Source organism: Corvus kubaryi, unplaced genomic scaffold (assembly GCF_017639235.1).
Source record: "Corvus kubaryi isolate FWS band 111438036 unplaced genomic scaffold, C.kubaryi_AGA036_p1.0 137, whole genome shotgun sequence".
NCBI lineage: Eukaryota > Metazoa > Chordata > Aves > Passeriformes > Corvidae > Corvus > Corvus kubaryi.
Genome location: NW_024580671.1, coordinates 33586286 through 33608917, shown reverse-complemented (window position 1 = coordinate 33608917; position 22632 = coordinate 33586286). Strand labels below are relative to the sequence as shown.

The following is a 22632-nucleotide window of genomic DNA, read 5'->3' as shown; positions in this document are numbered from 1 at the left end:
TGTTATTAACATTCCCAAAGAAGCAAACAGATCAACTGAGTAAATAGAACATGAGTAGTCAAAGTAAAATATTCAACAGATGAATTGTTAAAAAAGAGGACAGTATGTTCTTTATCTGAAATCTGGGAGACAGGATGAGGAGCTAGAAAATCACCTAGTGCAACTGACTGCTGTACAGTGATTTCTGAGGTGGGGTGAGGTGATGAGGAAATCCCGGGAGAAGCAACCAGCATATCCACAGCCTTTGAGCTAGTTCTACAGCCACAATTCTGCAATAATTTTTAGGTTTTAACTGAGTTAAACCTGGGAGGTTTTCAGCCTCTGCCAGCTGGCACACTCCTGACAAAGTGGTGAGACTGCTTCTGTGGCAGCAAAGAAGGGGCAGAGGGAAGGAGCAATGGCTTGTCTTCTGTGCGTGTGTTTGAGCTCTGCTGACACAGTTGTTAAGGCTGGAGAGTGGGCCAAAGCCCAGTTTTTAGCAGGCTTGACATATGCAAATTGACTCAAATGTAAAATTCAACCACATCAATGTGAAGTCCTGCTGGTGTGTTTGAGAGTATAGCCTTTCTCTTTCTTGTTGCTGTTCTTAAGGCTTATGTTATACAAAGCTAAGAAAACAGAGCTGATTTATACCCACACCTAGAAAATGTCGAGATCAAAAACTTCACCTTACTTGAGGAGACTGTGCAGTAGAGGTCACTGTCTCCTCATCATGATGTAATAGTCCAACATTAAGTTATTGTGAGCATACGAAACTGTACTTGTACTCCTGTAATACTTGTGGCCCATAAAGATTATGTCTCAACTAGGTAAAAAATTAAAGGTGGTCCATTCTGTCTAATTATGATCAATTTATCAGGGGTAGATTAGCAGGTGTCAGCAGGAAATTTATACTTTCGTACTTGTAGCTGTGTGGCTGCAGAGGAAGGGGCGCACAGGACAGCCCTTCTATGAGTAAGGAATGAGGTGCTGTGGTTCCACAAGATGGCACTAAGAAGTTGTAGGACAGTGTGACTGAATTAGTATTTTTTTTATTTTTAGTTCTGTGAGAGCGTTAGTTCTGAAATTTTTCAGTATAACTAAAATGGCCTTTTTGACCATTAGTCTGCAGTAGAAAGTATCACCATTTTCATGCAGTTACTTTTCTTTGTGAGGGAACAAAACAAGCTGGGAAAAAAACCCAACCCTTTTGTCATTTTTGAAACACTTTGCAGTTAGCAAAACATATTTCATAGATTCATGGCATTCACTTATAATTTCTTCTATGAAAATGCACCTTTCATTGTATGCATTTCTTATATGCTCAGGTATAATTCTCAGCTGTTAATTCCTTTCCTTACAACTACACCATGCATCAGTGTTCTGGATCCTAATTTCCCAATATATTAACACTATTAAATGATTTGGGGCCCATATTATCAGTATAGAATAATACCCAAGAAAGTGAGATTCTCCAATAATCTCCTGATATGCAACAAGCATAATTTTTATTTTAAGATAGAAGAAGGATTAGCATTAGATTGTAATGTGAGCTAATTTTTAGAGTGTCATTATTTCTTTTTGTTATTAGGCTATAATTACGCAGACTATAATTAGACTTTGAATTAATAAGCTAGCATTGCAGTTTGAAGTTTGAGGTTGAATTGTAGTGAATGAAAGATTAATGATAGGGAAGATTGCAAATACACATGGGAAGTTTGGAAGAAATAATTTGCTGTGGATAAATGTCTAAAATAGTATTTCCAAGGACCTGCTCTATTTGTCTTTAAACATGTGCCTCAGCAAAAGATTTTTCCTTTGGTTTCAAGATGACACTTGCATAGTTAGATGCCTTGCTGAATCAGAGTATAGAGGGTCACTTATGGAAACACTTGTAGTGTCAAATGGATTTTCAAATCATATGGATTAATACTTTCTTCATGTCTGTAAATTCAAAGATGTCCAGCCTGCAATTATCTTTGCATTTAAATATTTGAGAGCTAAATTCTCTTCTCATTGTTTCACATGGGAGTTTTTCTTCCCAGTTACCCCAAGTCTACACATATTTTTAGAGAGTGCCTTCAGCAAGGGACAGATCCTAATGTAGTCATAAATGTCAAAAATATAACTTGATACATTTCTGCTTGTGTATCATGCCTTTCTTTTTATTTCCTAATTTGACATAAAACTGTGAGTTCTGCTTTCTGAGGTCTAGACCTTTCAAACTTCACAACCTTGGCACGTGACTAGGTGTCATACCCTGCTGCTTAGGTCATCTCTCTTTCTTTTTCCCCATTGCTGTTAAGGGCTAAATGCATCAGCAGCCTGACAGTTACATACAAAAACCAGAATCTCCAACTTCTGAACTTTCTTGAGCCTGGACTTCAAAGCAGGGGAAGTTATGAATGTGCTCAAACTGAGAATCATGAACTCATCCTTCTTTTGTGCAAGTACTGAACTCTGATTTATAAGTTTAGAGGCATCACTGTCCCAGTAATTTTGAAAAGCTGAGCCTTAGAGCTCTGTCATGAGAAAACCTGCCTTACTCATAGGAGTGAGCCAGACAGCTCTGTCCGTACTAATAAGAGATCCAGGGCCAGGGTGCAGGCTGGAGAAATATCCACAGTTATCCATAGTATTAATTGTTATCCATAATTATCCATACTGTAATTGTTAACAGACCCAAAAGTATGGTTTGTGGCCTGTGGCAGTCAATCCTTTTAGCCATGTCAGTGTTCAGTTCAGGGGCAGCATGAGCCAGGGCTTATTCCAAAAAAATTCTGTAATGAGACGACCTGATAGGGGGGCAGGCAGAGAGGGAGGATGGCACCATGGTGTAGCCATCGAGATGTGAGCCATGCTGTGCCACTTGCACTCATGGCCTGAGAAAGAAAATGGGTTATGTCCCATTTTATGTAATGCATAAAAGAAGGCTTAAGGGATCCTAAAACTGTCCTCTAGCACATCATTGTGAGTCTTGCCCCTGCTGTTAAACTCAGAACTTCTATTTCTCGTCTCTCTGTGCTTACTAAGAAGAAGAAAAAAAAAAAAAAAAAAAAAGGGAAATTTCTTTGCATTTACAGCTTTAACCCACATGATTCAGGACTGTGCCCCTGGAAGTCCTGAACTGAGCAGTTCAGCATGATGGATTATTGGACAGAATTTAGGTGAAATTCTATATTTAGTGTATCCTATTGCCTAATCCTAGGTGGTTTCCCAAGCAGAATCAAAAATTATCTTCAAATTTATGTCCACAGATGTATGGAAAAAATGCATTCACAATTTTAGCTGAGGCAGCTTGAAAACCACATAACAACTCCCTGACCTATGGCACAAAACACAAAAATGATTAAGTAGTTTACAAGCTATACATACCAGGGATTAAAAAGACAGAATGCCTAATGGAAGATAGAAAAGCAGTTTTATGATTTTATTCAGAATGATAGGCTTCTTATGTTGTCCTTTTATTTCATAAGTGTACCTACTAAACAGTAAACTGCAAAAAAATTTTCGTCATATTTGATAATCTGTAAACACACTAGTGGGGAAGATAATTTCCTGGATCATGTGGGAATCACTGCATTATTTATTCCCCTTTATCAACTTTTCTTGTTGTATAGTAAAAAAGATTATCTGTGAATCTTTACCTGCAGCTATAAAGGCCAGAGTAAAATGTTCTGAAATCTTACTGTCATTGTGAAAACCAAAGTTGAATTATTTGATTAGATCAGTTTTTTGACACAGTCAGTTTGTTTATTTAGTGGTAAAGAAAGATGCACTCTTTCTCTTTTTACATGCTAGGCATAAAATGACAGGATTAATTTTACCTACATCCAATTGAGTGAATTAATTGTACAGCTCTCTTGGTATCTGATAAAATAGACATATACATCTCCAAAGGTCATTTAATCTCTTTCTAAACAGAGAAATGAAGAGATGCACACAAACTATTATTGAGAGCTCTCTCATTCCAGTAGCACAGAATTCACTTAATCTGTCAAAAAATGTGCACTTCTTCTACTCTGAGCTGCATGCAGAGTGGTGGCCGTGCTTGTAGGCCTATGGCAGGGGAGTTAGAATGAGATGATCTTTAAGGTGTCTTCCAGCCAAAACATTCAGTGATTCAGTGATTCTACATTGCCTACACATATATGCAGTAGCCTAAACAGCAAGTACTTTCTGTTTAATTACCCTTTTGAATTAACTTCAGTCAAACCTTAATTTTCTGTAATACTCATAACATGATTTACTCAAAGGAAGCATCTAATTTAATCTTTCTTAGTTTTATTCCAATAGCAAAATGAAGAAATAAAATAGGTAAAAAGCAAATCAGATCGGTAGGGAAAGCAGCCTTTTCATGGGTACCTCTTTATTTTTGTCTTCATCACAACTCTCTTGAGTGCCTTTGTCCCTTAAAATCTGTAGTAGTCAGAATCTTTTTTATTTACCTTGGTGTTTATGATCTCCTTCCACTAGAAAGAAGTACAAATAAATAGCAAATGAATTCTATAATTAGACAACTATATTTTCTTCAATACGGTACTTCTCTTTTTGTTGCATTCCTTTCTGTCACTTCCCCTTATTAGGAGCTGGATTTTTGCTTGTATTCCTTTGATGTCCTTCATCAGTTCCCAGGATAAGCCAGGTTGCTTGCAGAGGTGTCTAGTCCAATACCAGGTCTAAGATCAAGCCAGGTTGCTCAGAGCCATATCCAGTCTGGTGATTAAAGCCCCCAAGGAGGCATCTTTACAGCATCACTGGGCAGCCTGTGCCACTCACTGTCTGGATGTCCTGACATTAATTCTACACCTGTTTTGTTGCTAATTAGTGCATTCCTCTACTATATACTGTAAATTTTTAATACAAAGAATAATTTTTTATTTTCTCCCTAAGGTTAGTCTCAGTGAGGAAAATGCAGAGAATTAAACTCCCTGTGCTAAAAATCAGGACTTTTATATTTCAGAGCAATTCCAAGACAGTGCCTGAATGGGCTGGCAGAGCAGGCTGGTGCCCATCTCTAGTTCTTCTCAATTCAAAGGGCATAAGTGTTCTAGAAGTACTTTACTTTGAATAGTCCCATTTAAAATCAAAAACCGTGACAGCTCCTACTTGTTTTTCTTATTTTTCCATTGGTTTTTACTGCTTTGGAAGTCATGTTTCTTTATGAAGAGAATAAATAGATTTGCCTTGAGGCAAGGTTGCCCTTTCCTTAGGAAATGGGTTGGGGAACACAAATTTCCATCCTCTAGTGAGGGTGGTGGAGAGGAACTGTCATGGCAAAACCACCCAGGAACTGCAGTTTACACAGAACCCAAGAGGCTGCAGAGAGGCAGAGAGAAGAAATAACCAGGCCTCAGTGGTGGTGGAAAACAACTTGGGATCAAAGACTACTTGGCAATTTGCTTCAACTCAGAAACCCACTTGGTTGCTTGAAATCAAGCTTAAAGGACAGGCAAAGGGAGAGGTACTCATAGTCATTGTTTCTGATCTAGTTTCTTCAAGTATTCTTAGTCATAAATTCCCTATTAAAAGTAATTAAATGTTTGGGGTTTTTGGTTTTTTTGTTTTTTTTTTTTTAATTCAATAGCCTATTGTCTTCTTTGGAGAGATGTCTATAAGGAAAACATATAGACAAATGCATCTCAGCGCTTTGGCTGACTCTGGGTCCTGTCACAGAAAATTTTAGCACAGAGCATGGGGTTTTTTTGCTAAAATTGGCTTGTTTAATTTGACTTGCTGACTCATTTTTCCAGCTGGTCTGTCATTCTACTCAATTCCAGATGAGGCAATAGGAAAAAGAATACTCTTTTGAATATCCCACCCTCTTGCCAAACCAAGTAACAATTAAAAACTCCAATTTTCATTGCAGTTCTTTATCTCTGTTAATTATCCAAGGAACAGTAAATCAGATGTATTGTCGCCTGCTTGTTGTCAATAATTTAAATTCTAAATTCTTTATAGATTTGTTGCAGATTTAACACACTGCTGCTTTTCCCTAAATTACATAGCATTTCACAACTTGAATCCAATTCAGCGTTTCATTTTTACATTTGAGATCAAATGCTAGACAGTCCAGTCTAATTGATTCGTGTTTTCTACACACACAAGAAAACCCACATGACTTAGTAGCTTTTTATCCAAAGGAAACATCAGGTTTCTCAAGTATCTAATTAGTGACCTTCAGTGGGGTTTTTCCATAGTTTTTGAGAAGAATCTATTCTGAGTCAAGTGTTTAGTGGACAATAAACTGGGAGTAGTGTGAGTTCAAAAAGAACAGGAGTATAGTAGGCAGGAACCTTGTGAGTTGGTAACTAAGTAGAAGCAGAAAGATTCCTTGGAAGAATTAAATCTGTCATTTTGTAAAACAAGAATGAAAGTGGAATGGCATATGTGGTACAGTATTAAATGAGATTTAAACATGTCAGGTGAAGTCATTTTTGCACTGTCAATACCGATATTTTCAGGGTAATAGAAGGTATTTTTCATCTGTCCTTACCTACATGAACTATGAGAAAAAAAAATTTGCCATCATGCAGGCACAGTCACTCCTCTACCTGTCTGCATAACCAGAAATGTAATTGGCCTGACCTATTAGTAGGGAACAACCCTCTATGGAGTAGTCTTAAACTAAGAAACAAGCACTTAAATCAGTGCTCAGTGCAGCAGAGTAGTTGCTTTAATTTTGCTTTTAACTGCAGACACAAAGAGGTTGTACGTATAAAGCAAATCAAAACATATTGTTAAGTAAAAATGGCATCTGGCACAAAGCTTTGTTTGCCTTCCTTGCGTTTAGGAGTCAGGACTAAGAAAGTTTTACCATTTGTTACCTGCTGATGGATGATGTGAAGCCATTGTTACAGCTCTTGGTTAATACTTGAGCTCTGATTGTGTCACACAATTTTTTTTTGCTTTTTTTGAGAAGTGGAGGTTTAGGTACTAATTCCACATGCTAAATAATGTGATAAGAATTTGTATAAATAGTCATTTAAAAACTTAGCAATGATCAGTAGTTTACAAGGAGGAATGTCTCCAATTTTAGAATGTCAGTATTATTTAACGAAAACATTACCTTATTACTCAGTCACAGCCTGCATGCAAATGAATTTTAATATATTTTAATTTTAAACATCAAATCCATAGAAAGGAATTTGTATTCTGATTTCATGTTGTGATCTAAGATTTGTATATTGAAGTAGTAAAGTTAAAGATCCATAAAGAAAGAGATGCCTAAAAAGGAAAACATGTCTAACCCTTGAACAGAGGGACATGAATGTAGTGAGCAGCCCGTTAAAATTGTTGGGAAACCATTTTTCCCAGCTTTTAACAAAAACACGCAAATTTAGAGCAAAATATTCAGCCAGAAGCTGAAACATAGTATTTGTAATTTTTCTATGTATCTGTTAGGATTTTTAATATTTTTAAAGCAATACCAGATTTTGGGTTTAAATTTTTCTCATTTGAATCAGAAAATTTGCATGGAAGATAATTTCAGCTAAAAAGTCTGTTTTCAGTCCAAAACTTGGAGAGATTTTGGTGAATTCTGAAGCCATAACTCCTTACAGTTGCTGAGATAGATTGGAGTAGCATTGTGTAAAAATAAATGAATTATGCTAAAAAAACCCACAGCTTAAACGAATATCAAGAGCTTAAGGTGAAAGATCAAAGCTTAACCCTTCTATGGAAGTCTATTGAACGAATTTAGTGTTTTTACATAAAGAAGACTGAGTCTGAGCAAAATGAGAACTTATTTTGTGTAGTATCTGAAAATTTCATATTTTATATCCTAAAATGTTCTGTTTTGCATTGCTTTGAATTCTACTGCCCCACATATATTGTTTTCAATTCATTGGTGAGCATCTAATATTGATAGATTTTGTCAACTAATTTAACAAAACCTGAAGAGTTATAATTACCACCCTAGAATAAAAAACTAAAAATTAAAATACTTCATGAATGATCATCAATGTAAGATCTTTAAAGTACAAAGGATATGTGAAGGAACATTCTTCTTGATTCTACTTCATGGAAGAAATAATAGGAATACATAAAATACCATAATATATTATCTATTGCATCTCTCATATTTGTTATGGTGACAAAAACTGGAGAATTCATAGTGTTCTTTTTCTATTCAAATGCATGAAAAATCCAGGTATCATTGCCTTGAGGGTCACAGCTAATAAATGATTTATTGTTGTTATATGCATTGGTTTTGAACTTGCACAGGTACGTGTATTCACATTTTCTGTTGGTCAACATAATTATGACAAAGGACCCATACAGTGGATGGCCTGTGAAAATAAAGGTACTGTGTCTTTCTTTTAAACTGATCTTCACTAGAGCTTTGGATATCTTTATTGTTCTCTAAAAATGATAGATTTTTCAGCTTGATTTTTAGCTTTATTGTATTTGTTAATAAAAGTTCCAGAAGTTATTTTATTACATAATATGTATGAAAAAATGACATGTTAACAAGAAACTGGTATATTTATTTCTTTATTACTTTATTTAAAACTTTATATTGTACGAAAACTACCACAGTAGTTTTTGTAATAATAAGCCATTATGATTCAGTTTTTGAGAATATTTGTTGTAATAGCCATCTATGTAAAGTTGGAACTGATGACAGATAAGAAATTAAGCAAAGCTGTTTTAAATTAAGCGGTCTGGACAAAGGGATTTTTGTTTGGTTAGTTGGCTGGTTACATTTCTTTCTGTTTTTCTCTAAAACTTGCAAGGAAACATACTTAGAATTTTTTTCCCTTTTTTAATGAAAATATCAAAATTATTCTTACTGTGACTTCTTAGTTTCTGAGGGCATCTTGTATTTTCTATTTTTCCCTGATTTCTTTATGTAGGAAAAAAAGAAAAGTAAAAAAGGTGAAATTAAGGAAGTAAAATGTTTTCTACATGAAATTTTTACATGAAAAATGTGTTCAGAAACATTTTAAGAGAGTGTGAGAAAGAGGTGTCTCAAATATCTTACAATATAACTGTAGAAGATGACATAAGATACAAATAGAAATAAATAGAAAATATATAATTTACCAAATATTCACTCATGTTTTAAATAGAGCAATTTCCAGGCTGACTGAAAATGTAAAAGTATTCTACAAACCAGTGAGAAGCAAGAGGTGAGAGGTGAACTAGATTACAACAAGTCTCAAAAATTAGGACTGCCAGGGAAGGAGATACAGATATGCTCAGGTGTAGAAGAATAACATAAACAAAGATAAGAGAAAGGCATAGATACAGGAAAAAAAATATATGTGGAAGAATCCATAGCCTGGAGAATAGCATATGTATTTTAACCTAATGAAATCCTCAGTATGCTGACAAGTCATGAAGAAGATACTACAACTTCATGAAGAGTAGATTGTATGGTCAGATACTAACAGAAAATTGACATTTGTGTTTTGAATAGAATTTCTTTTTTTTACTAACATCTTTGTGTCTGAAAATACTGTGTGCATGTGACCTCCATTGTTTTAAAACAAATGAGGACCAGCTGGTTTAAAGCATAACCACCTATGTCATCTTACTATTGAGGCAAAATGATCATAATTTTCTGTCCAAAATTCCTGTATTTATTTGTTTGCACATCCAAAGAAACAGTTTTATTTCATTTTTCCTTAATTAAAAGATTTTGCTTACAGCAAAGGAAGTTAATAATCTCAATACTTTTACCTCTCTAATCCTCTGCCCCTTCCTTCCAATTTGGCTTAAAATTTTCTTGGACTGAAGATGTATCTCAGTGCCTGGCTTCTTATTATATGGGCAATATTTTAAATATTTTTAATTCAAACAAATGAGCAATAAACCCAATGCTAAATAAAGACATTTCTGATGTATGTTGCCTGTGTAGGAGAAATAGCCATTAGCTTTTTTTCATTCCACAGAGTGCCTTATATTTTTGTACTATGAATTCACTCTAGTGGCAGACCATAGCTATGCTTGCATTCAGCATATAATTATGTTGCTGTCACAGCATATTAATATAAACATTAAATATACTTGCACATCATAGTAACTGGGATTTCATGAGTACAAGCTCAGTATATTATATGGCCTTAAACAAAACAGACAAAAGAAACACATTGTAAACTCCAATTGCTTAAGAGTAAGTAGTTTGGTCTGAATGCTGTGGTGAGCCATCATATGGCCATGCATTGTGGTGGCATCTACTAAAAAGTATTTCATTCATAAACAATAAATCTTATAAAACATAAAGTAGAAATTATAAGATAAATTAAATTCCCCAGGATTAAGAGGCCAGCAATCTATTATGGTAAAATGGCATTATTTCTGTTTCAAATTTTAGGTTATTATTATGAAATTCCATCTATTGGAGCCATAAGAATAAACACCCAGGTAAGTGAGTTGGCTAAGTCCAGACTGAGTTTTAACACACAGAAAGTGGAGTAATATCTGTTATTGGATATGTTCCTTCTTCACCTCTGCTAAAATCAATTCAATTCATAGATACACCAGACTAAGAGAAGAGAAGAGAAAAAAATTAAGGCTTTCTTCTACATATGAGGGATTATTCTCTTAAAACGTTCTACTTTTTCTTTTAAGTGGTTGCAATGAACCAGTTTAAAATGTGATCCCTGTTATCCTGGCCAGATGGCCAACAGTGGCTTGAGTGCACACTGATCACGTTAACATCCTCCAAAGCAGGCTGACCATGTGCACACCATAGAGTGACTGAAGTGTTTTGTATCCTGTAGGCCTCTGCACAAGGTCTGTGCTTTTGGCTCAGTTTTCCTCTGGGCCTTACATGGTCCCTCAAACTTTGATGCTGAGACATGACAGCAATTTTATTATAAAGTCCTATAAACCCAGTAATTTTTTATGATGTGTCTAGGCATTCATAGTTCACCTTCTGCCATATTTTCTGCATGATCGAAAGGGTTTGTATTACATGGAGGAGGCTGTGGATGTATGTGAGGGGATAGCCCTGGTAGGGTATCTGAACTTGTCTGGGTGCCACACTACAATCCTGCTTATAGGAGAGGTACCTGGATGGATCCAACCCCTCTGGGAGACACTGCACTTTTTCAGTTCAAAAAGGATGCAGGAACATTTTAGCAGACTTGCCTGCAGGTGACTAAAGTTACAGGACTCTGGGATTATTCTATGTGATCCAAACTGAAGAAGAAAACTGTAGAAGAAAAAGAAGTATTGTTTTCAGTTGTCTGAAAGTCCAGGTACTGACATGTCCAGAACAGCAGAGAAATATCATAGGAGTTCTTTGTCTTTCCAAGGCCAGGCATGCTATTTTTTGGCTTGAATAAGAGTCCTTTGATTCTGTTAAACTCTTCCAGACAGTGTCTGGCAAGGAGTATCCCTAATAAGATCAGACAAGTAGAAAAAGTTGATGACTGAAAAAAGTTTGATGGCATCCCCTCCCAAATCAGTCCAGAAATCTGACATCTCATAAGATCACCAGCTTTAGCCATACTCACAAACTGAAGCAAGGCAGGAAAAAGAGGTTTTATAACTCTGATTGCTTTTATTCCAATAGAAGTTATGCAAATTGTTGGTGTAGGAGCTTAACATACCCAGATGTTACACCACTCACCCTCCATTGTCCACTGTTTCTTCTGGGTTGAAGGTTCTGTAATCTGCATGTAATTTCATTATGTCATTAGCAATTAATTTTGGAATAAAAATAGTTGTAATTCTCATTTTGTGGAAAGAGAGTGGTGGTTATGAGTGTGTAAGGTCTGTGTGACTGAGACTGAAATACAGGAACTACCTTGTCAGTAAATACTGCAAACTGAACACTGAATTATTTTGTGGTAAAATTTTAAAGAAGTTTTATAAATAAATTTTCCTCCTGTATTAGTGGTGAATTTTGATTTCCTTTCTTCCCCTGATATTTTATTTTTTAATTTATTATTGTTTATTTTAATATTTTTTGTGCTCTTTGATCTAATAGTTGCCTTCTGATAAGTTTATTGCACATTTTGACAGGAATATCTGGATGTCTTGGGAAGACCAATGGTTTTAGCTGGAGAGCAAGCCAAACAAGTCCAATGGACAAATGTCTATCTGGATGCTCTGGTATGATCTGTATTTATCTCTACTAAAGAATTTTAGCAAATCAGTAACTATATGGGTCTGCTTTCCCAAGAATCCAATTTCTTACAGTTCCAAACATTCTTGTGTTTCTAACATCTATACACATCAATACAACAACCTCTAGGGAGAGACCTATTTATAATGAGCTGGTCTTACTTGCACCTAATATTCTTCTCAGTGTCCTGAAATTCAACAGAGAAAAGCAATTTATCCTCTGCAGACTTTAAAGTGTAGGTCACTGTCATTCTCAACGTAAGGAAAAAAGAAAAAAAGAAGCAAATAGTGTTCCAGTGTTGTACCTACAGCAGTAAAAGTCATGTGTTAAGTTTCTGGTGGGGAATTCTTAGATTTCCTCTTTTTTTTTTTTTTTCCTTCCAAAGAACATTCCAGGCAGAATGAAATCTATAAGTATTACTGAGTATTTGCAAAGATTTTTAACTTGAATCTTTAAGTTGTCATGGTTGTTGTAGTTGATTGCTTTCTTGCTCAAGGTAATGATTTCTTTAATCTTTAATTGGACAGTGTATATAATGGGGAAATTAACAAAAAGGTGTATGAAATGCTTTCTTACTGCTGAATTTATGACTTTGGTCTTGTAAAACAAACACATTCAGGAAACTACAGGAGGAAAAGTATTGTTAGCAGCAATCTAATCTCTTGCTCTGGATGACCCTCTTCTGGGCAAGAGGGCAAAAATTACTGCAAAACAGTCGTTTGGAATCATGAATTTATCCAAGTTCACGTAGTCATCTAAAGCCATGTCAAAATGCACATCTTCCCGTCAGCCAGCAATACTGTCAATTTTTTATCAACATAAAATTTTTACCGTCAATATAACTGAGCACAACACAGAGGAACTAGTTTTCCTTTGAAATTTCAATGCCCAGAAGTCCATGAACTGTGTTTTCTTTGTTATCATTGAGGTACTTACTGGAAACATAAAGGATGTGATGACAAAAGTTCTTATGCTCTGTACATATCCTGTTGTAAAGCCAAAGATAAATTTGTAACTAGGGATAGAGATCTGTTTAGTCAAGTAAAATAAGTGACACCTGGAAGCTGTTGACTTTTGTGTTATTTTATATATTCAGTAGCTTCATTCAGTCTTTCCTTCAAGCTTTTCTCCATTCATGTGTTATATAAGTGTGTTTGTGAATATGTAATTATATATACATGTGTGTGCATATGCACACACTTATATATACATAATTATATGTAAATAAAGTAGGACAACACAGGGTAAAGTATTGAGGTAAAGGCTGAAATTTGTGGACTTTCTCATCACAGTTGAGAGCATAAAGGCACAGATGTATCTAACCCCCTCTGAAGACTTTTTCTGATTCTTGGTTGTATAAGGGAGTGGGACTCAGTTGTCACACTGGTTTATTATTTTAAATTCCCTAAAACAATTCCCCTATGTAGGGCTTACAGTTCTCCTGCTTGTGTCTCCCTGGATTTATTCCTATCTTTGGCTCTTAGTGTCCAGTGGCTGTTTTGTAGCTAAGACTAAAGTAATGCAAAGTGTATTACATGAGGACACATTAGTGCATAAATTCGGGTTATAAATTTCTGAAGAGGTATTTTCAGTTCAGGCTGGCTTTCAATATGTCTTTAATAATTTGATGTATTTGTAGCAGTTCACACCTCTTTTCTAGCTCTTTTCCTTCCGATTCTATTACTGTGTTGCTCTGGCTTCATTTTCAAGATAAACCCAGAATTTTCAGATACTTTTAGTTTTACAAGTTAGGCATAATTTATTCATAATTATTATCTTCTCTAACTTTACTCTCTCCTTTTTTTTCTTATTTTGTTGGGGGGGGGGAGGGGGAAGATTGTGTTATTCCCCATACATCCCCCTCCTGTTTCATTATGTATCTTTTCAATGTTTCTTCTAAATAATGTCCTCTCTCTTTTCTACTGATTCATCTCTATTTCTCTTATTTTCCTGCAAAATCCACCTCACTTTGCTTGTAACTCTTCTAACTCTGACCTCATCACCTTTCATTCGATACACAAATATAAGTTAATGAGGGATGGTTTAAAATTCAAAAAGGTCTTACTAGACTGGGAGAATGGAGAACAGATTTCACCAGAGTGGATTCATATAGTGTTTGAGCTTTTTTTTTTTTTTTTCAAATGAAACAAAGGGATATGACTCCACAATGAACTATGTAGAAGGAGAGTAAGCATAAATGAAGGGAAAAAATATGAAACAAAACCCAAACAATCAAATAAAAAAAGGTACAAATCTCCCTATGGGCAATTTAGAAAGAAAACTAAACTTTCCTGGCTATCTGAACATGTGGTTTTCTGGATCCTATTTTCAGTATGATTTGTAAATGTTACTAAAGGAAAACCAGATTTCTTATATCTTCCCAAATAAATGCAAATTCCTTGCCTCAGTTGCCTCAGTAAGAGAGGAGACTATGTGATTTTGCCAAGCTGATGATGGACATTATTGCACACCATTGAAAAGTAGTGATGATAGAAAAAGTAGTTTTACTTGTTGTATTTTCCCTTCCCTTCCCTTCCCTTCCCTTCCCTTCCCTTCCCTTCCCTTCCCTTCCCTTCCCTTCCCTTCCCTTCCCTTCCCTTTCTCCATAGTTTTATGCATAGTGGATACTGTAGCTGTAAACATGTTTTCGTAATATTTAGGGGTTTCGAAACTTTTATATCTTAAGTTGTTGCACATCATCTATTTTTAAAAAAATAATACATTATTCCCACTAAAATGTGGACAGAAAAAAGTCATAATTTCAACTTTTCTTTGCATCAAGTCAGGAAAGTAGTATTTTTTTCTTTTTTTTTTTAAGCAAACTGAAAGTCAGTGTTTAGCTACACTAATTCCTAGATTGTTCTAATGTATTATGGCTCAACATTTCCTTTTTTTAGTTAAAAATTCTTTTTCTTGCTTCTTTATTGGTTACTTTCTAGGAGCTGGGACTTGTGATTACAGGAACTCTGCCTGTCTTCAACCTAACAAGGGAACAAAATGGGAAAATCGTAAGCTTTTCCTTCAAGAAAAAAAAAAAAAACAACTGTTACATAAATTAAATTTAATGTTAAATTTCTTGAAATATGTGTATTTCCATAGAGTATTTCGCAGTTAAATTCTCTTGTATATCAGAAACAAAGGGGTCACATCTAGTTACCTGATGCCTTCCTGGGAACAAGAAAATGTAGTGCATTCTTTTACCCTTTTGTCATTCCAAGTTTCAGGGTGTGACATTCCACTATCTATCCCTGTGCCTTAGCCAGTGGGAATGCATTAAGTGCTCTTTAGACCTTTCCCAGAAATAATGTCCAGGTAAATTTCTAACAAATCTCGGAGGCTGTGACATTTTCAGGGTAAAAGGCAGTGATGTAGAGAATATAAATTAATTGGTTGTAATGATAATAGAAAAGAGCACTGTATATTTAGATTAAATTCTAAGTGTTAAATAAATACAGTTGCCCATCATTATTACTGTCTAACACGGCATCTGTTTGTGTCCTCTTCACAAAATCAAAAAACCAGACCTGGAATATGCTTTACAATGTGCGGTAAAATATTGTACTTTCAGTGTACCCATGTTCATTCAGGTCAAAGTATACAGAAGTTTAGACAAAATATTCTTTGATGCATCTCAGATATTACATAGACCCAGAATGAATCAATGAGTGTTTGATCACTGTCATTTCTTTAGTTTATTTTCAGAATAATTCTCTTAGTTTATTTTTAAAAACAAAGCAATAAACCAACAAAGTTGCATAATCTTATCTACAAGACAATGCCTGGAACTGACCGAGTCTGGTTCAAAGTGACAGAATACTGATTATCAAAGGATGTCTTTCTGAGAATTAAAACAGACGTGATCTAGTACACAGGAGCAAGAAGAGAACTTGAATCTGCTCAATTTATATCTCTACCTGAATTTATTTACAGGCTGCGAGATACCTGCTTCAATAAATGTTATGAATTTATTTCATATGGAGAAGGGATTCAGATGACACTATGTAAATGACTGCCCTCCTTTTCTGTAGTAGGAAAATATTAAATAAATGAAAGTGAAATAAATATAGTGAAATAAATATAAAATATAGTGAAATAAATATAAAAATATAAGTGAAATAAATATAGTGCTTGTGTCCCTGATTTAAAATGCTGATGATTCTTATACTCACTGGGGTTTTTTGTTGTGTTGGAATATTTTTCATTCATCATTATACTATAGCCCAAAGAGTTAGTTGTTTTGAGGTCTCACTTACCAATTGCCCAACCTAAACATGGAAAGTAGCTCTGTGTTGGTGCTAGTAGTTTAGTATCTACACAACTGGCAATATAATTGCATTGCTTTTGCTTTCACCTGTTTTGTTCTCATATATATTGTTTAGTCATGCCAGAAAGTATCCATCTTCAGAAACAATCTTCATACTCTACACTAAATTCTGAATTTATAAAATTTTATTTTGAATCAGTTTGACATTATTTAAAATATTTCGAATAAACACATGACTAAATAGGCAACTTCTCAAATCTATCTGTCAAACGAGATGAAGGCAAAAGCACAAATTTACTGACTGTTGCAGTAATTCTGCATTGTAAATATGTCAAATATATACTAACATTTTTGAATTTTACCAGAATCAGCTGATTCTTGGAGTAATGGGGGTAGATGTCTCTTTGGAGGACATAAAAAAACTGACTCCCCGATTTACGGTAAGCTGCTTGCATTGGTGGTTTCTCATTATGCATGATTTATGTGTGATTTCTGTGCATGCTCTTCCATAAGTCATACAGAAATGACAGGATTTGAGTCAAAATATCAGCAGGCTTCTTTTCATGTATTCTTTTCTATTGTTGTATATTTTCTGTGGTTTTGTCTCCAGCCGTATATGTGTGATTTGTCCATCAGGATGCACTCTGTAAAAGTCAGCTTTTACATTGGGGGATATATTACAAGTAATTATTTTCCTATACCTTAAGGCACTGCTCTTTAGTTAAGTGCTTGGTTCTTATTGTAGGGTACGCAGTCATTTCAGCTGATAATATTTGCCATTAATCTAGGACAGTTCTTTATAGAAAATTTCTTTAGTATAAGTTTCTGTCTGTACCCTATTCTGTACAACTGATTTATTTATGTAATAGACACCTAGCTGTGGAACTTCTATGAAAATACTGTGGAAAACAACCACTGAGGAAGAAAAGGAACATCACAAATTTGACTGAAGGCAGATGCAAGTCCTACATCCAGAATGGAATAGTCTCACACCACAGTTCAGGCTGGGACAGACTGCCTCAGAGGGCAGGAAAGGACCTGGGAGTTGTGGTGGAGGACACATAGAACATAAGTTAGCAGTGTGTCCTGGTGGTATAAACCAGCTGTGTGGTGAATACTTGCATCAGGAGTACTCTGTCATTTCATCTCCTCAGTGTAAGAAATACACTGAGGCCCAGTGCAGAGCCTCTAAGTTGGCCAAAGGTCTGCAGTACCTGGTACACAGCAAGAAGCTGAGAGAGATGGGTTTAGGCTGAAGAAGAAACCTAAGGGTGACCTAAGAGGAATTGTGAAGAAAATGGACCTCGACATTGCCTCAACAAGAGGATATCAACATAGGTGTGGCAATGGAAATTCCAACTGGAATTAAGGAAAAAAGACAGCAGCCTGCCCAGAGAGGTTATGGAGAGACCTCTGAAACCTAGTCCAGCTTCAAAGATGGGCTTTATTTTGTAGTTAGCTTTGCTTTCAGTTGTACTTTCAGTTGCTTTCAGAAAGGTTGTACCAGCTGACCTTCAGAGGTCCTAGAAGCCTAAATTATTCTCCAAGTTTATGATCCTAAAATGTAAATATTAAGAAATTATTTTCTCTATGTTAATTATCTGATACTTCATGATGCCTGAGGCAGTGTGTTTTCCACAATGTGAGCATTTCTTGAAAACCATTAATTACTCTTTCTTCATTGCTTAAAACCATGTAATGCTAAACTTCATTTCTTTCTTTCAGCTTTGTCCAAATGGATACTATTTTGCAATTGATCCTAATGGGTATGTGCTACTGCATCCAAATCTCCAACCAAAGGTATGAAACACCTTCTAATTAACTTCTCTGTAATAAGGCAATATTGTCAGAAAAAATCAGAAACTAGGATCTGCTGAAGGTACCAGACAGCAACAGTGAAAATTCGCAGTTTTGTGGGTGTTAGGAAAATCTGTGGTGCATACATGGCTTCATCCAATCCACCATCTTTGGCTTGTATTGAATTTGGTTATCAATAAAATAAAAAAAGTTGTATATTTTGAATGCACATTTATATATGTGAAGTATTTCAATACACATATTAATATAAAAACAATTAGTGGTAGATGTAACATCATTGTGAAAAGTACAAAGTCATTGTGAAGAATCCTGAAGCAAACTGAGGAGCTTTTGTGCACCTTTTTTCGTGATGCTTTCTTACTTCAGAAATTGAAATTTTTGTATTTGCAAAACCAAAGAAATCAGTGGCAAACATAATGTATTTTACTTGAATTTTTGTATTTATTTATTTGCTTATTTTCTGTTTACCAGAGCTGAAACCTGATCTGCAGAGTTGGGATGGATTTAGCTGAGTACAACTTCCCAGAACATTAGATTTTTAGTAGTTTAACTTGAGAAAGGTGTTTCATGTTTAAAGATGAAATTTTTTATCTAAATATGATTAGGACACAACTTTCCTCAAATTTCAGGAAAATAGAAACCAAATATTTCAGTTTAGGTCTTTATCCATTAACTGTTGTCCTTACAGTCCTCTCCTTGTTGTGGAGACTCCTACATTATATAGCTCCTTAAATATATATATCGCCTTAAATAACTTGCCTCCCTGACTTTGATGAGAAATTTCAACATGAATGGATGATTTTTTTTTCCTGAAATCAGAATTTTGATCTTGGTTTTAATTAAAGGTTTCTCCATATGAAACAAGTTTCTGTTTAGTGGACTTTTTGAAAATTCTTGTATTTTAATTCCATTAGAAACATAGTTTCAGTAAACTGTCTCTTGAATTCATAACAGTATATTATATAAAAGACAAAGTTAAAATAACTTCTTTAACTGTCAAAGAAAGAAGAAAAATTAAGAATTCATCCACATATTTTAGTGTTTAATTCTTAAGCTGGAAGAAGTCAGCTTTGTGAATATTTGAATTAATTTCCTTGTGAAGTAATTAATACATTTGAAATCTTTTGCCAAATGTGTAACATAACAAGAAAGAAAAAAGTGCTTCTGAAGAAGAGAAAGAATAACTCAACTGTAACTAATAATGAGATATCCCTTTTGATTTATTTTGAAAGACTCTTAAAAAATAAAAGGAAAACTGTGGAATAGAAGGTTTTTTTATAATCTTCATAACTGAGAAGGACTTCAGTTTCTGGATATCTGCATTGGATCTTCATGTCTTAAAAAAATGAAAGTTTTGATTTGATGATTTTTCTTGGTGAATTCTTCAGAGACAAATATCTGCATCATTACTGACCCAATCTTTTCTTAATTAGAGACTATGGTAATTAGGTGATGGTGATTGGCCTATTTATCTTTCTATGCAAATTAAACTATCTTTTCATTCACAAGAGTAATGTAAAAAGAAGCAATGCAATATTCTGATTTTGGGTCTAGTCTTGTGAGAAACTGATGGATATGGACTTTGTTCATCTCATATGTGCTGTTATCCTGCAGCATTGTCACACAACCCTGGAGAACAAAAACCTTTGTTAGAAACTTGGCTCATCCCAACTATGTCTAGGCAAACTGAGATGGATTATTAGGATATTAATTGTCATGGTTTGTCTGTGTCGGATATGGAAGTCCAGAGATGCTTTCCCATACTGCTCAAAATTTTGATTTAGAGTGTGTTTAAAACAGAATGTTTTATAAGTGATAGTTTTGATGTTGTAGAAAAATGTCTAAATGTGATATTAAGCATTTGCATTATTATTGTTATTGTTGTTATTAACAGTTACACAGACTAGACTTTTTCACTCCCAGTTTGTGTGGGGTGGTGCATGCTATTCAGACTGATACAAGAACTACAGTTTAAAACTAAGGTACACAACAAAGACAGATGTATTTAGAATTCATGGACTTTCTTTAACATGTCATATTAATTTTAGTTGAACCTCCTGATATCCATTAACTCATTAACAAACGTCTTAACCCTCTTTGACAGCAATTTTTCAATAGATGTAAACTAAAACATAACTACATCTTTACCTTTGGAGAGGTGAGGGTCTCTTAGACTTTCAATGCTTCCTTCTTCTGAACGTCTTCTGCTTTCTTTCTGAAAACGTTTCCTCAAATCACAACTGGTTCAACACAATTGATATTTTGAGAAATTGTCTTGAAGTTTGTAAAGTTGTTGGCACAACTGAGAAAAGTTAACAAACAACAAGTTCAAAAGCATATTAAAATAATTAAAAATTTTCCCATCACATTCTCATTTCTGAACTACATGAAAACTATGCCAAAGCATAATGAGAAATCTTTTTATTTTAAGCTTAATATAATTTTAAACAGCTTAAACTATTTTTTATGTTTGTGTAATTAGTTACATTGCATTTTATTTTTTTAAGTGCTTAATTTTATGTTTTATTGAAAATTTTCTTTGTATATGTCTGTATATGTGGATGTATTTTTCCCACTGTTACGGGAGAGAACAGGTGGATGTGCCACCAAATAAACATAGTCACTGAAGTGAGTCCATTAAGCATGTGTTAACAAGCTTAATCTTAATTAGATTTTGAAAACAATAAATAATTCAATTTCCCAATCTGTTCTAAAGATTAGAATCCTTTTCTTAATTTTTACTGTGGTTCTGATCAAAATCCATTTAATGACAGTCCTAAAACTCCATACACCTTCAGTGAGGTCCAGTATTCTGTTTTCCTGTTTAGGGTTATTCAAGAAACATAAGAGGAGCTGGGCTTTAAGAGCAAATACAAAAGTAAACAAAAAGTGAGCTATTCTCATTCTATATTTTATTCTGTCAGAGTATGTGGGAGGGAGAACTCTCTGGTAATTTAATTCATGTTAACATATGTCTGATTTTTGTTTGCCTATACAAAACCTGTGTGTAATTTTGGCAGAGAGCTCAGAACTCATGATCAGAATGAGGGGTAGTTTCTGCTTGCAGTAAACAAACACTGGACAGAACAGATGTTGAGAGAACACTTCCATTCTATAAGTAAGCTGTTTACTAATAGTGCAAAAATATAAATTACTGCTTTTTTGTTACTTCAGCAAATTGGTGTGGGCATACCAAAAGTTAAATTGAGAAAAAGGAGACCCAATGTACAGGTAACTTTGGATGGAGGTGATTAGTGCATTAGAATGCATAGAACCTGGAAGCATAATTAGAAAGCTTCTGCCCTGCTTACTAGGAAAAATCTAACTAGAGAAATGTTTATTGTGACCAACAGCTTCCAAAGCATGAAGTTTGCATCCTTTCCTGTTTAAATAATAGAAAACATGCTATTGGCTGTAGTGAAGGGCATTCCATTAAATTATGGTGCTTTACTAATAGGTGCTAATTAGAGTCGTGCTGTAAAAATTCTTCTTCAGATGTTGAAATTAATTTGAAGACTGGAAATAAAAAGAGACTACTTGTGCTGGCTTTGCTTGCATAAACCCAAAGTCAAGAGAAGATCAGAAGATCATTCTTATGATTTTATTGCCAAGTTTTATTGTACAGTGTATGCAGCATAAAATTACAGAATATGAATTGTTCTGGTTTTTTTTCCTAGGGAAGTCAGAGTAGGGAGTATGTTCTATCTGCTATTTACATGGGGTTTCTCAGTTTAGCAGACCCAACTCCACAGAATTACCTGCCATTAACCTGAACAGGGTAACCAGTCATGTTTATGTAATGCAATCCCTGAGCAGAAAACATGTAATGAAAACTTAAAAATCATTAAAGGAATAGATTAACAATGTAACTAGCAAATTAGTAAACTTAAACACAGTATATCATGTTGATTTCTTACACATACAGGAATCTATAATGCAAAATTTGTGGCCTGCTTAACACCACCAGTAAAACATGGTGTAAAATCCGGATCTAAGTCAATGATTTCACCAAGTGTCGGGTGGCTGTGTTTATAACATGTGTAGAAGGCCACCTCGGGGTCAGATTTTTTGTTTGTGCACTAGAGAAATCAGCACTGAATCATAAAAAATCTCAGTTTTCTGAGCACACCTGGCTCCTCAGCTTGCCATGGGTGTGGTCTGGCTGCCGGTGGGTTTGCCTTGCAGTGCTTGCTGCCCAGCGAGGTGCAACACTGGCTCTGGGCTCCCATCCACTCCAGGTGCTCCAGAGTTTACCTCTGTGGCCCAGGATTTTGCTGACCTCCTACCATCACTTCTTTTAAAAGAAGCCTAATAGTTTTTGTCTTCATTAGTACTGCAGATATGAGTAGGAACTAGGCTCCTGCAACACAGCAAAGAAGGCCATCCATAGAATTTGTGAGAATAGTGACCTCCCAAAACACACTACAACAACATTTTATTTAACATTTTTTTTTATGTTGCTGCACCAGTTCTTTCTTTCTTTGTTTCC

At 35.0% G+C, this 22632-nt stretch overlaps 1 protein-coding gene across 9 annotated transcripts in view; it reads left to right on the top strand.

Moving 5' to 3' along the window:
- The window catches only part of CACNA2D1 (calcium voltage-gated channel auxiliary subunit alpha2delta 1), a 365110-nt gene that overhangs the window by 299893 nt on the left and 42585 nt on the right, over positions 1–22632 (top strand). For 5 of the 9 annotated variants that reach the window (XM_042018479.1, XM_042018478.1, XM_042018476.1 and 2 more), the window contains exons 13-19: positions 8206–8284; positions 10301–10350; positions 11959–12048; positions 15001–15069; positions 16691–16765; positions 18051–18125; positions 21318–21374. In XM_042018479.1, coding sequence (XP_041874413.1) covers positions 8206–8284; positions 10301–10350; positions 11959–12048; positions 15001–15069; positions 16691–16765; positions 18051–18125; positions 21318–21374 — 495 coding nt within the window. The remainder of the gene's footprint in view (positions 1–8205; positions 8285–10300; positions 10351–11958; positions 12049–15000; positions 15070–16690; positions 16766–18050; positions 18126–21317; positions 21375–22632) is intronic. The other 4 variants (XM_042018482.1, XM_042018481.1, XM_042018480.1 and 1 more) reach the window with 1 other exon arrangement.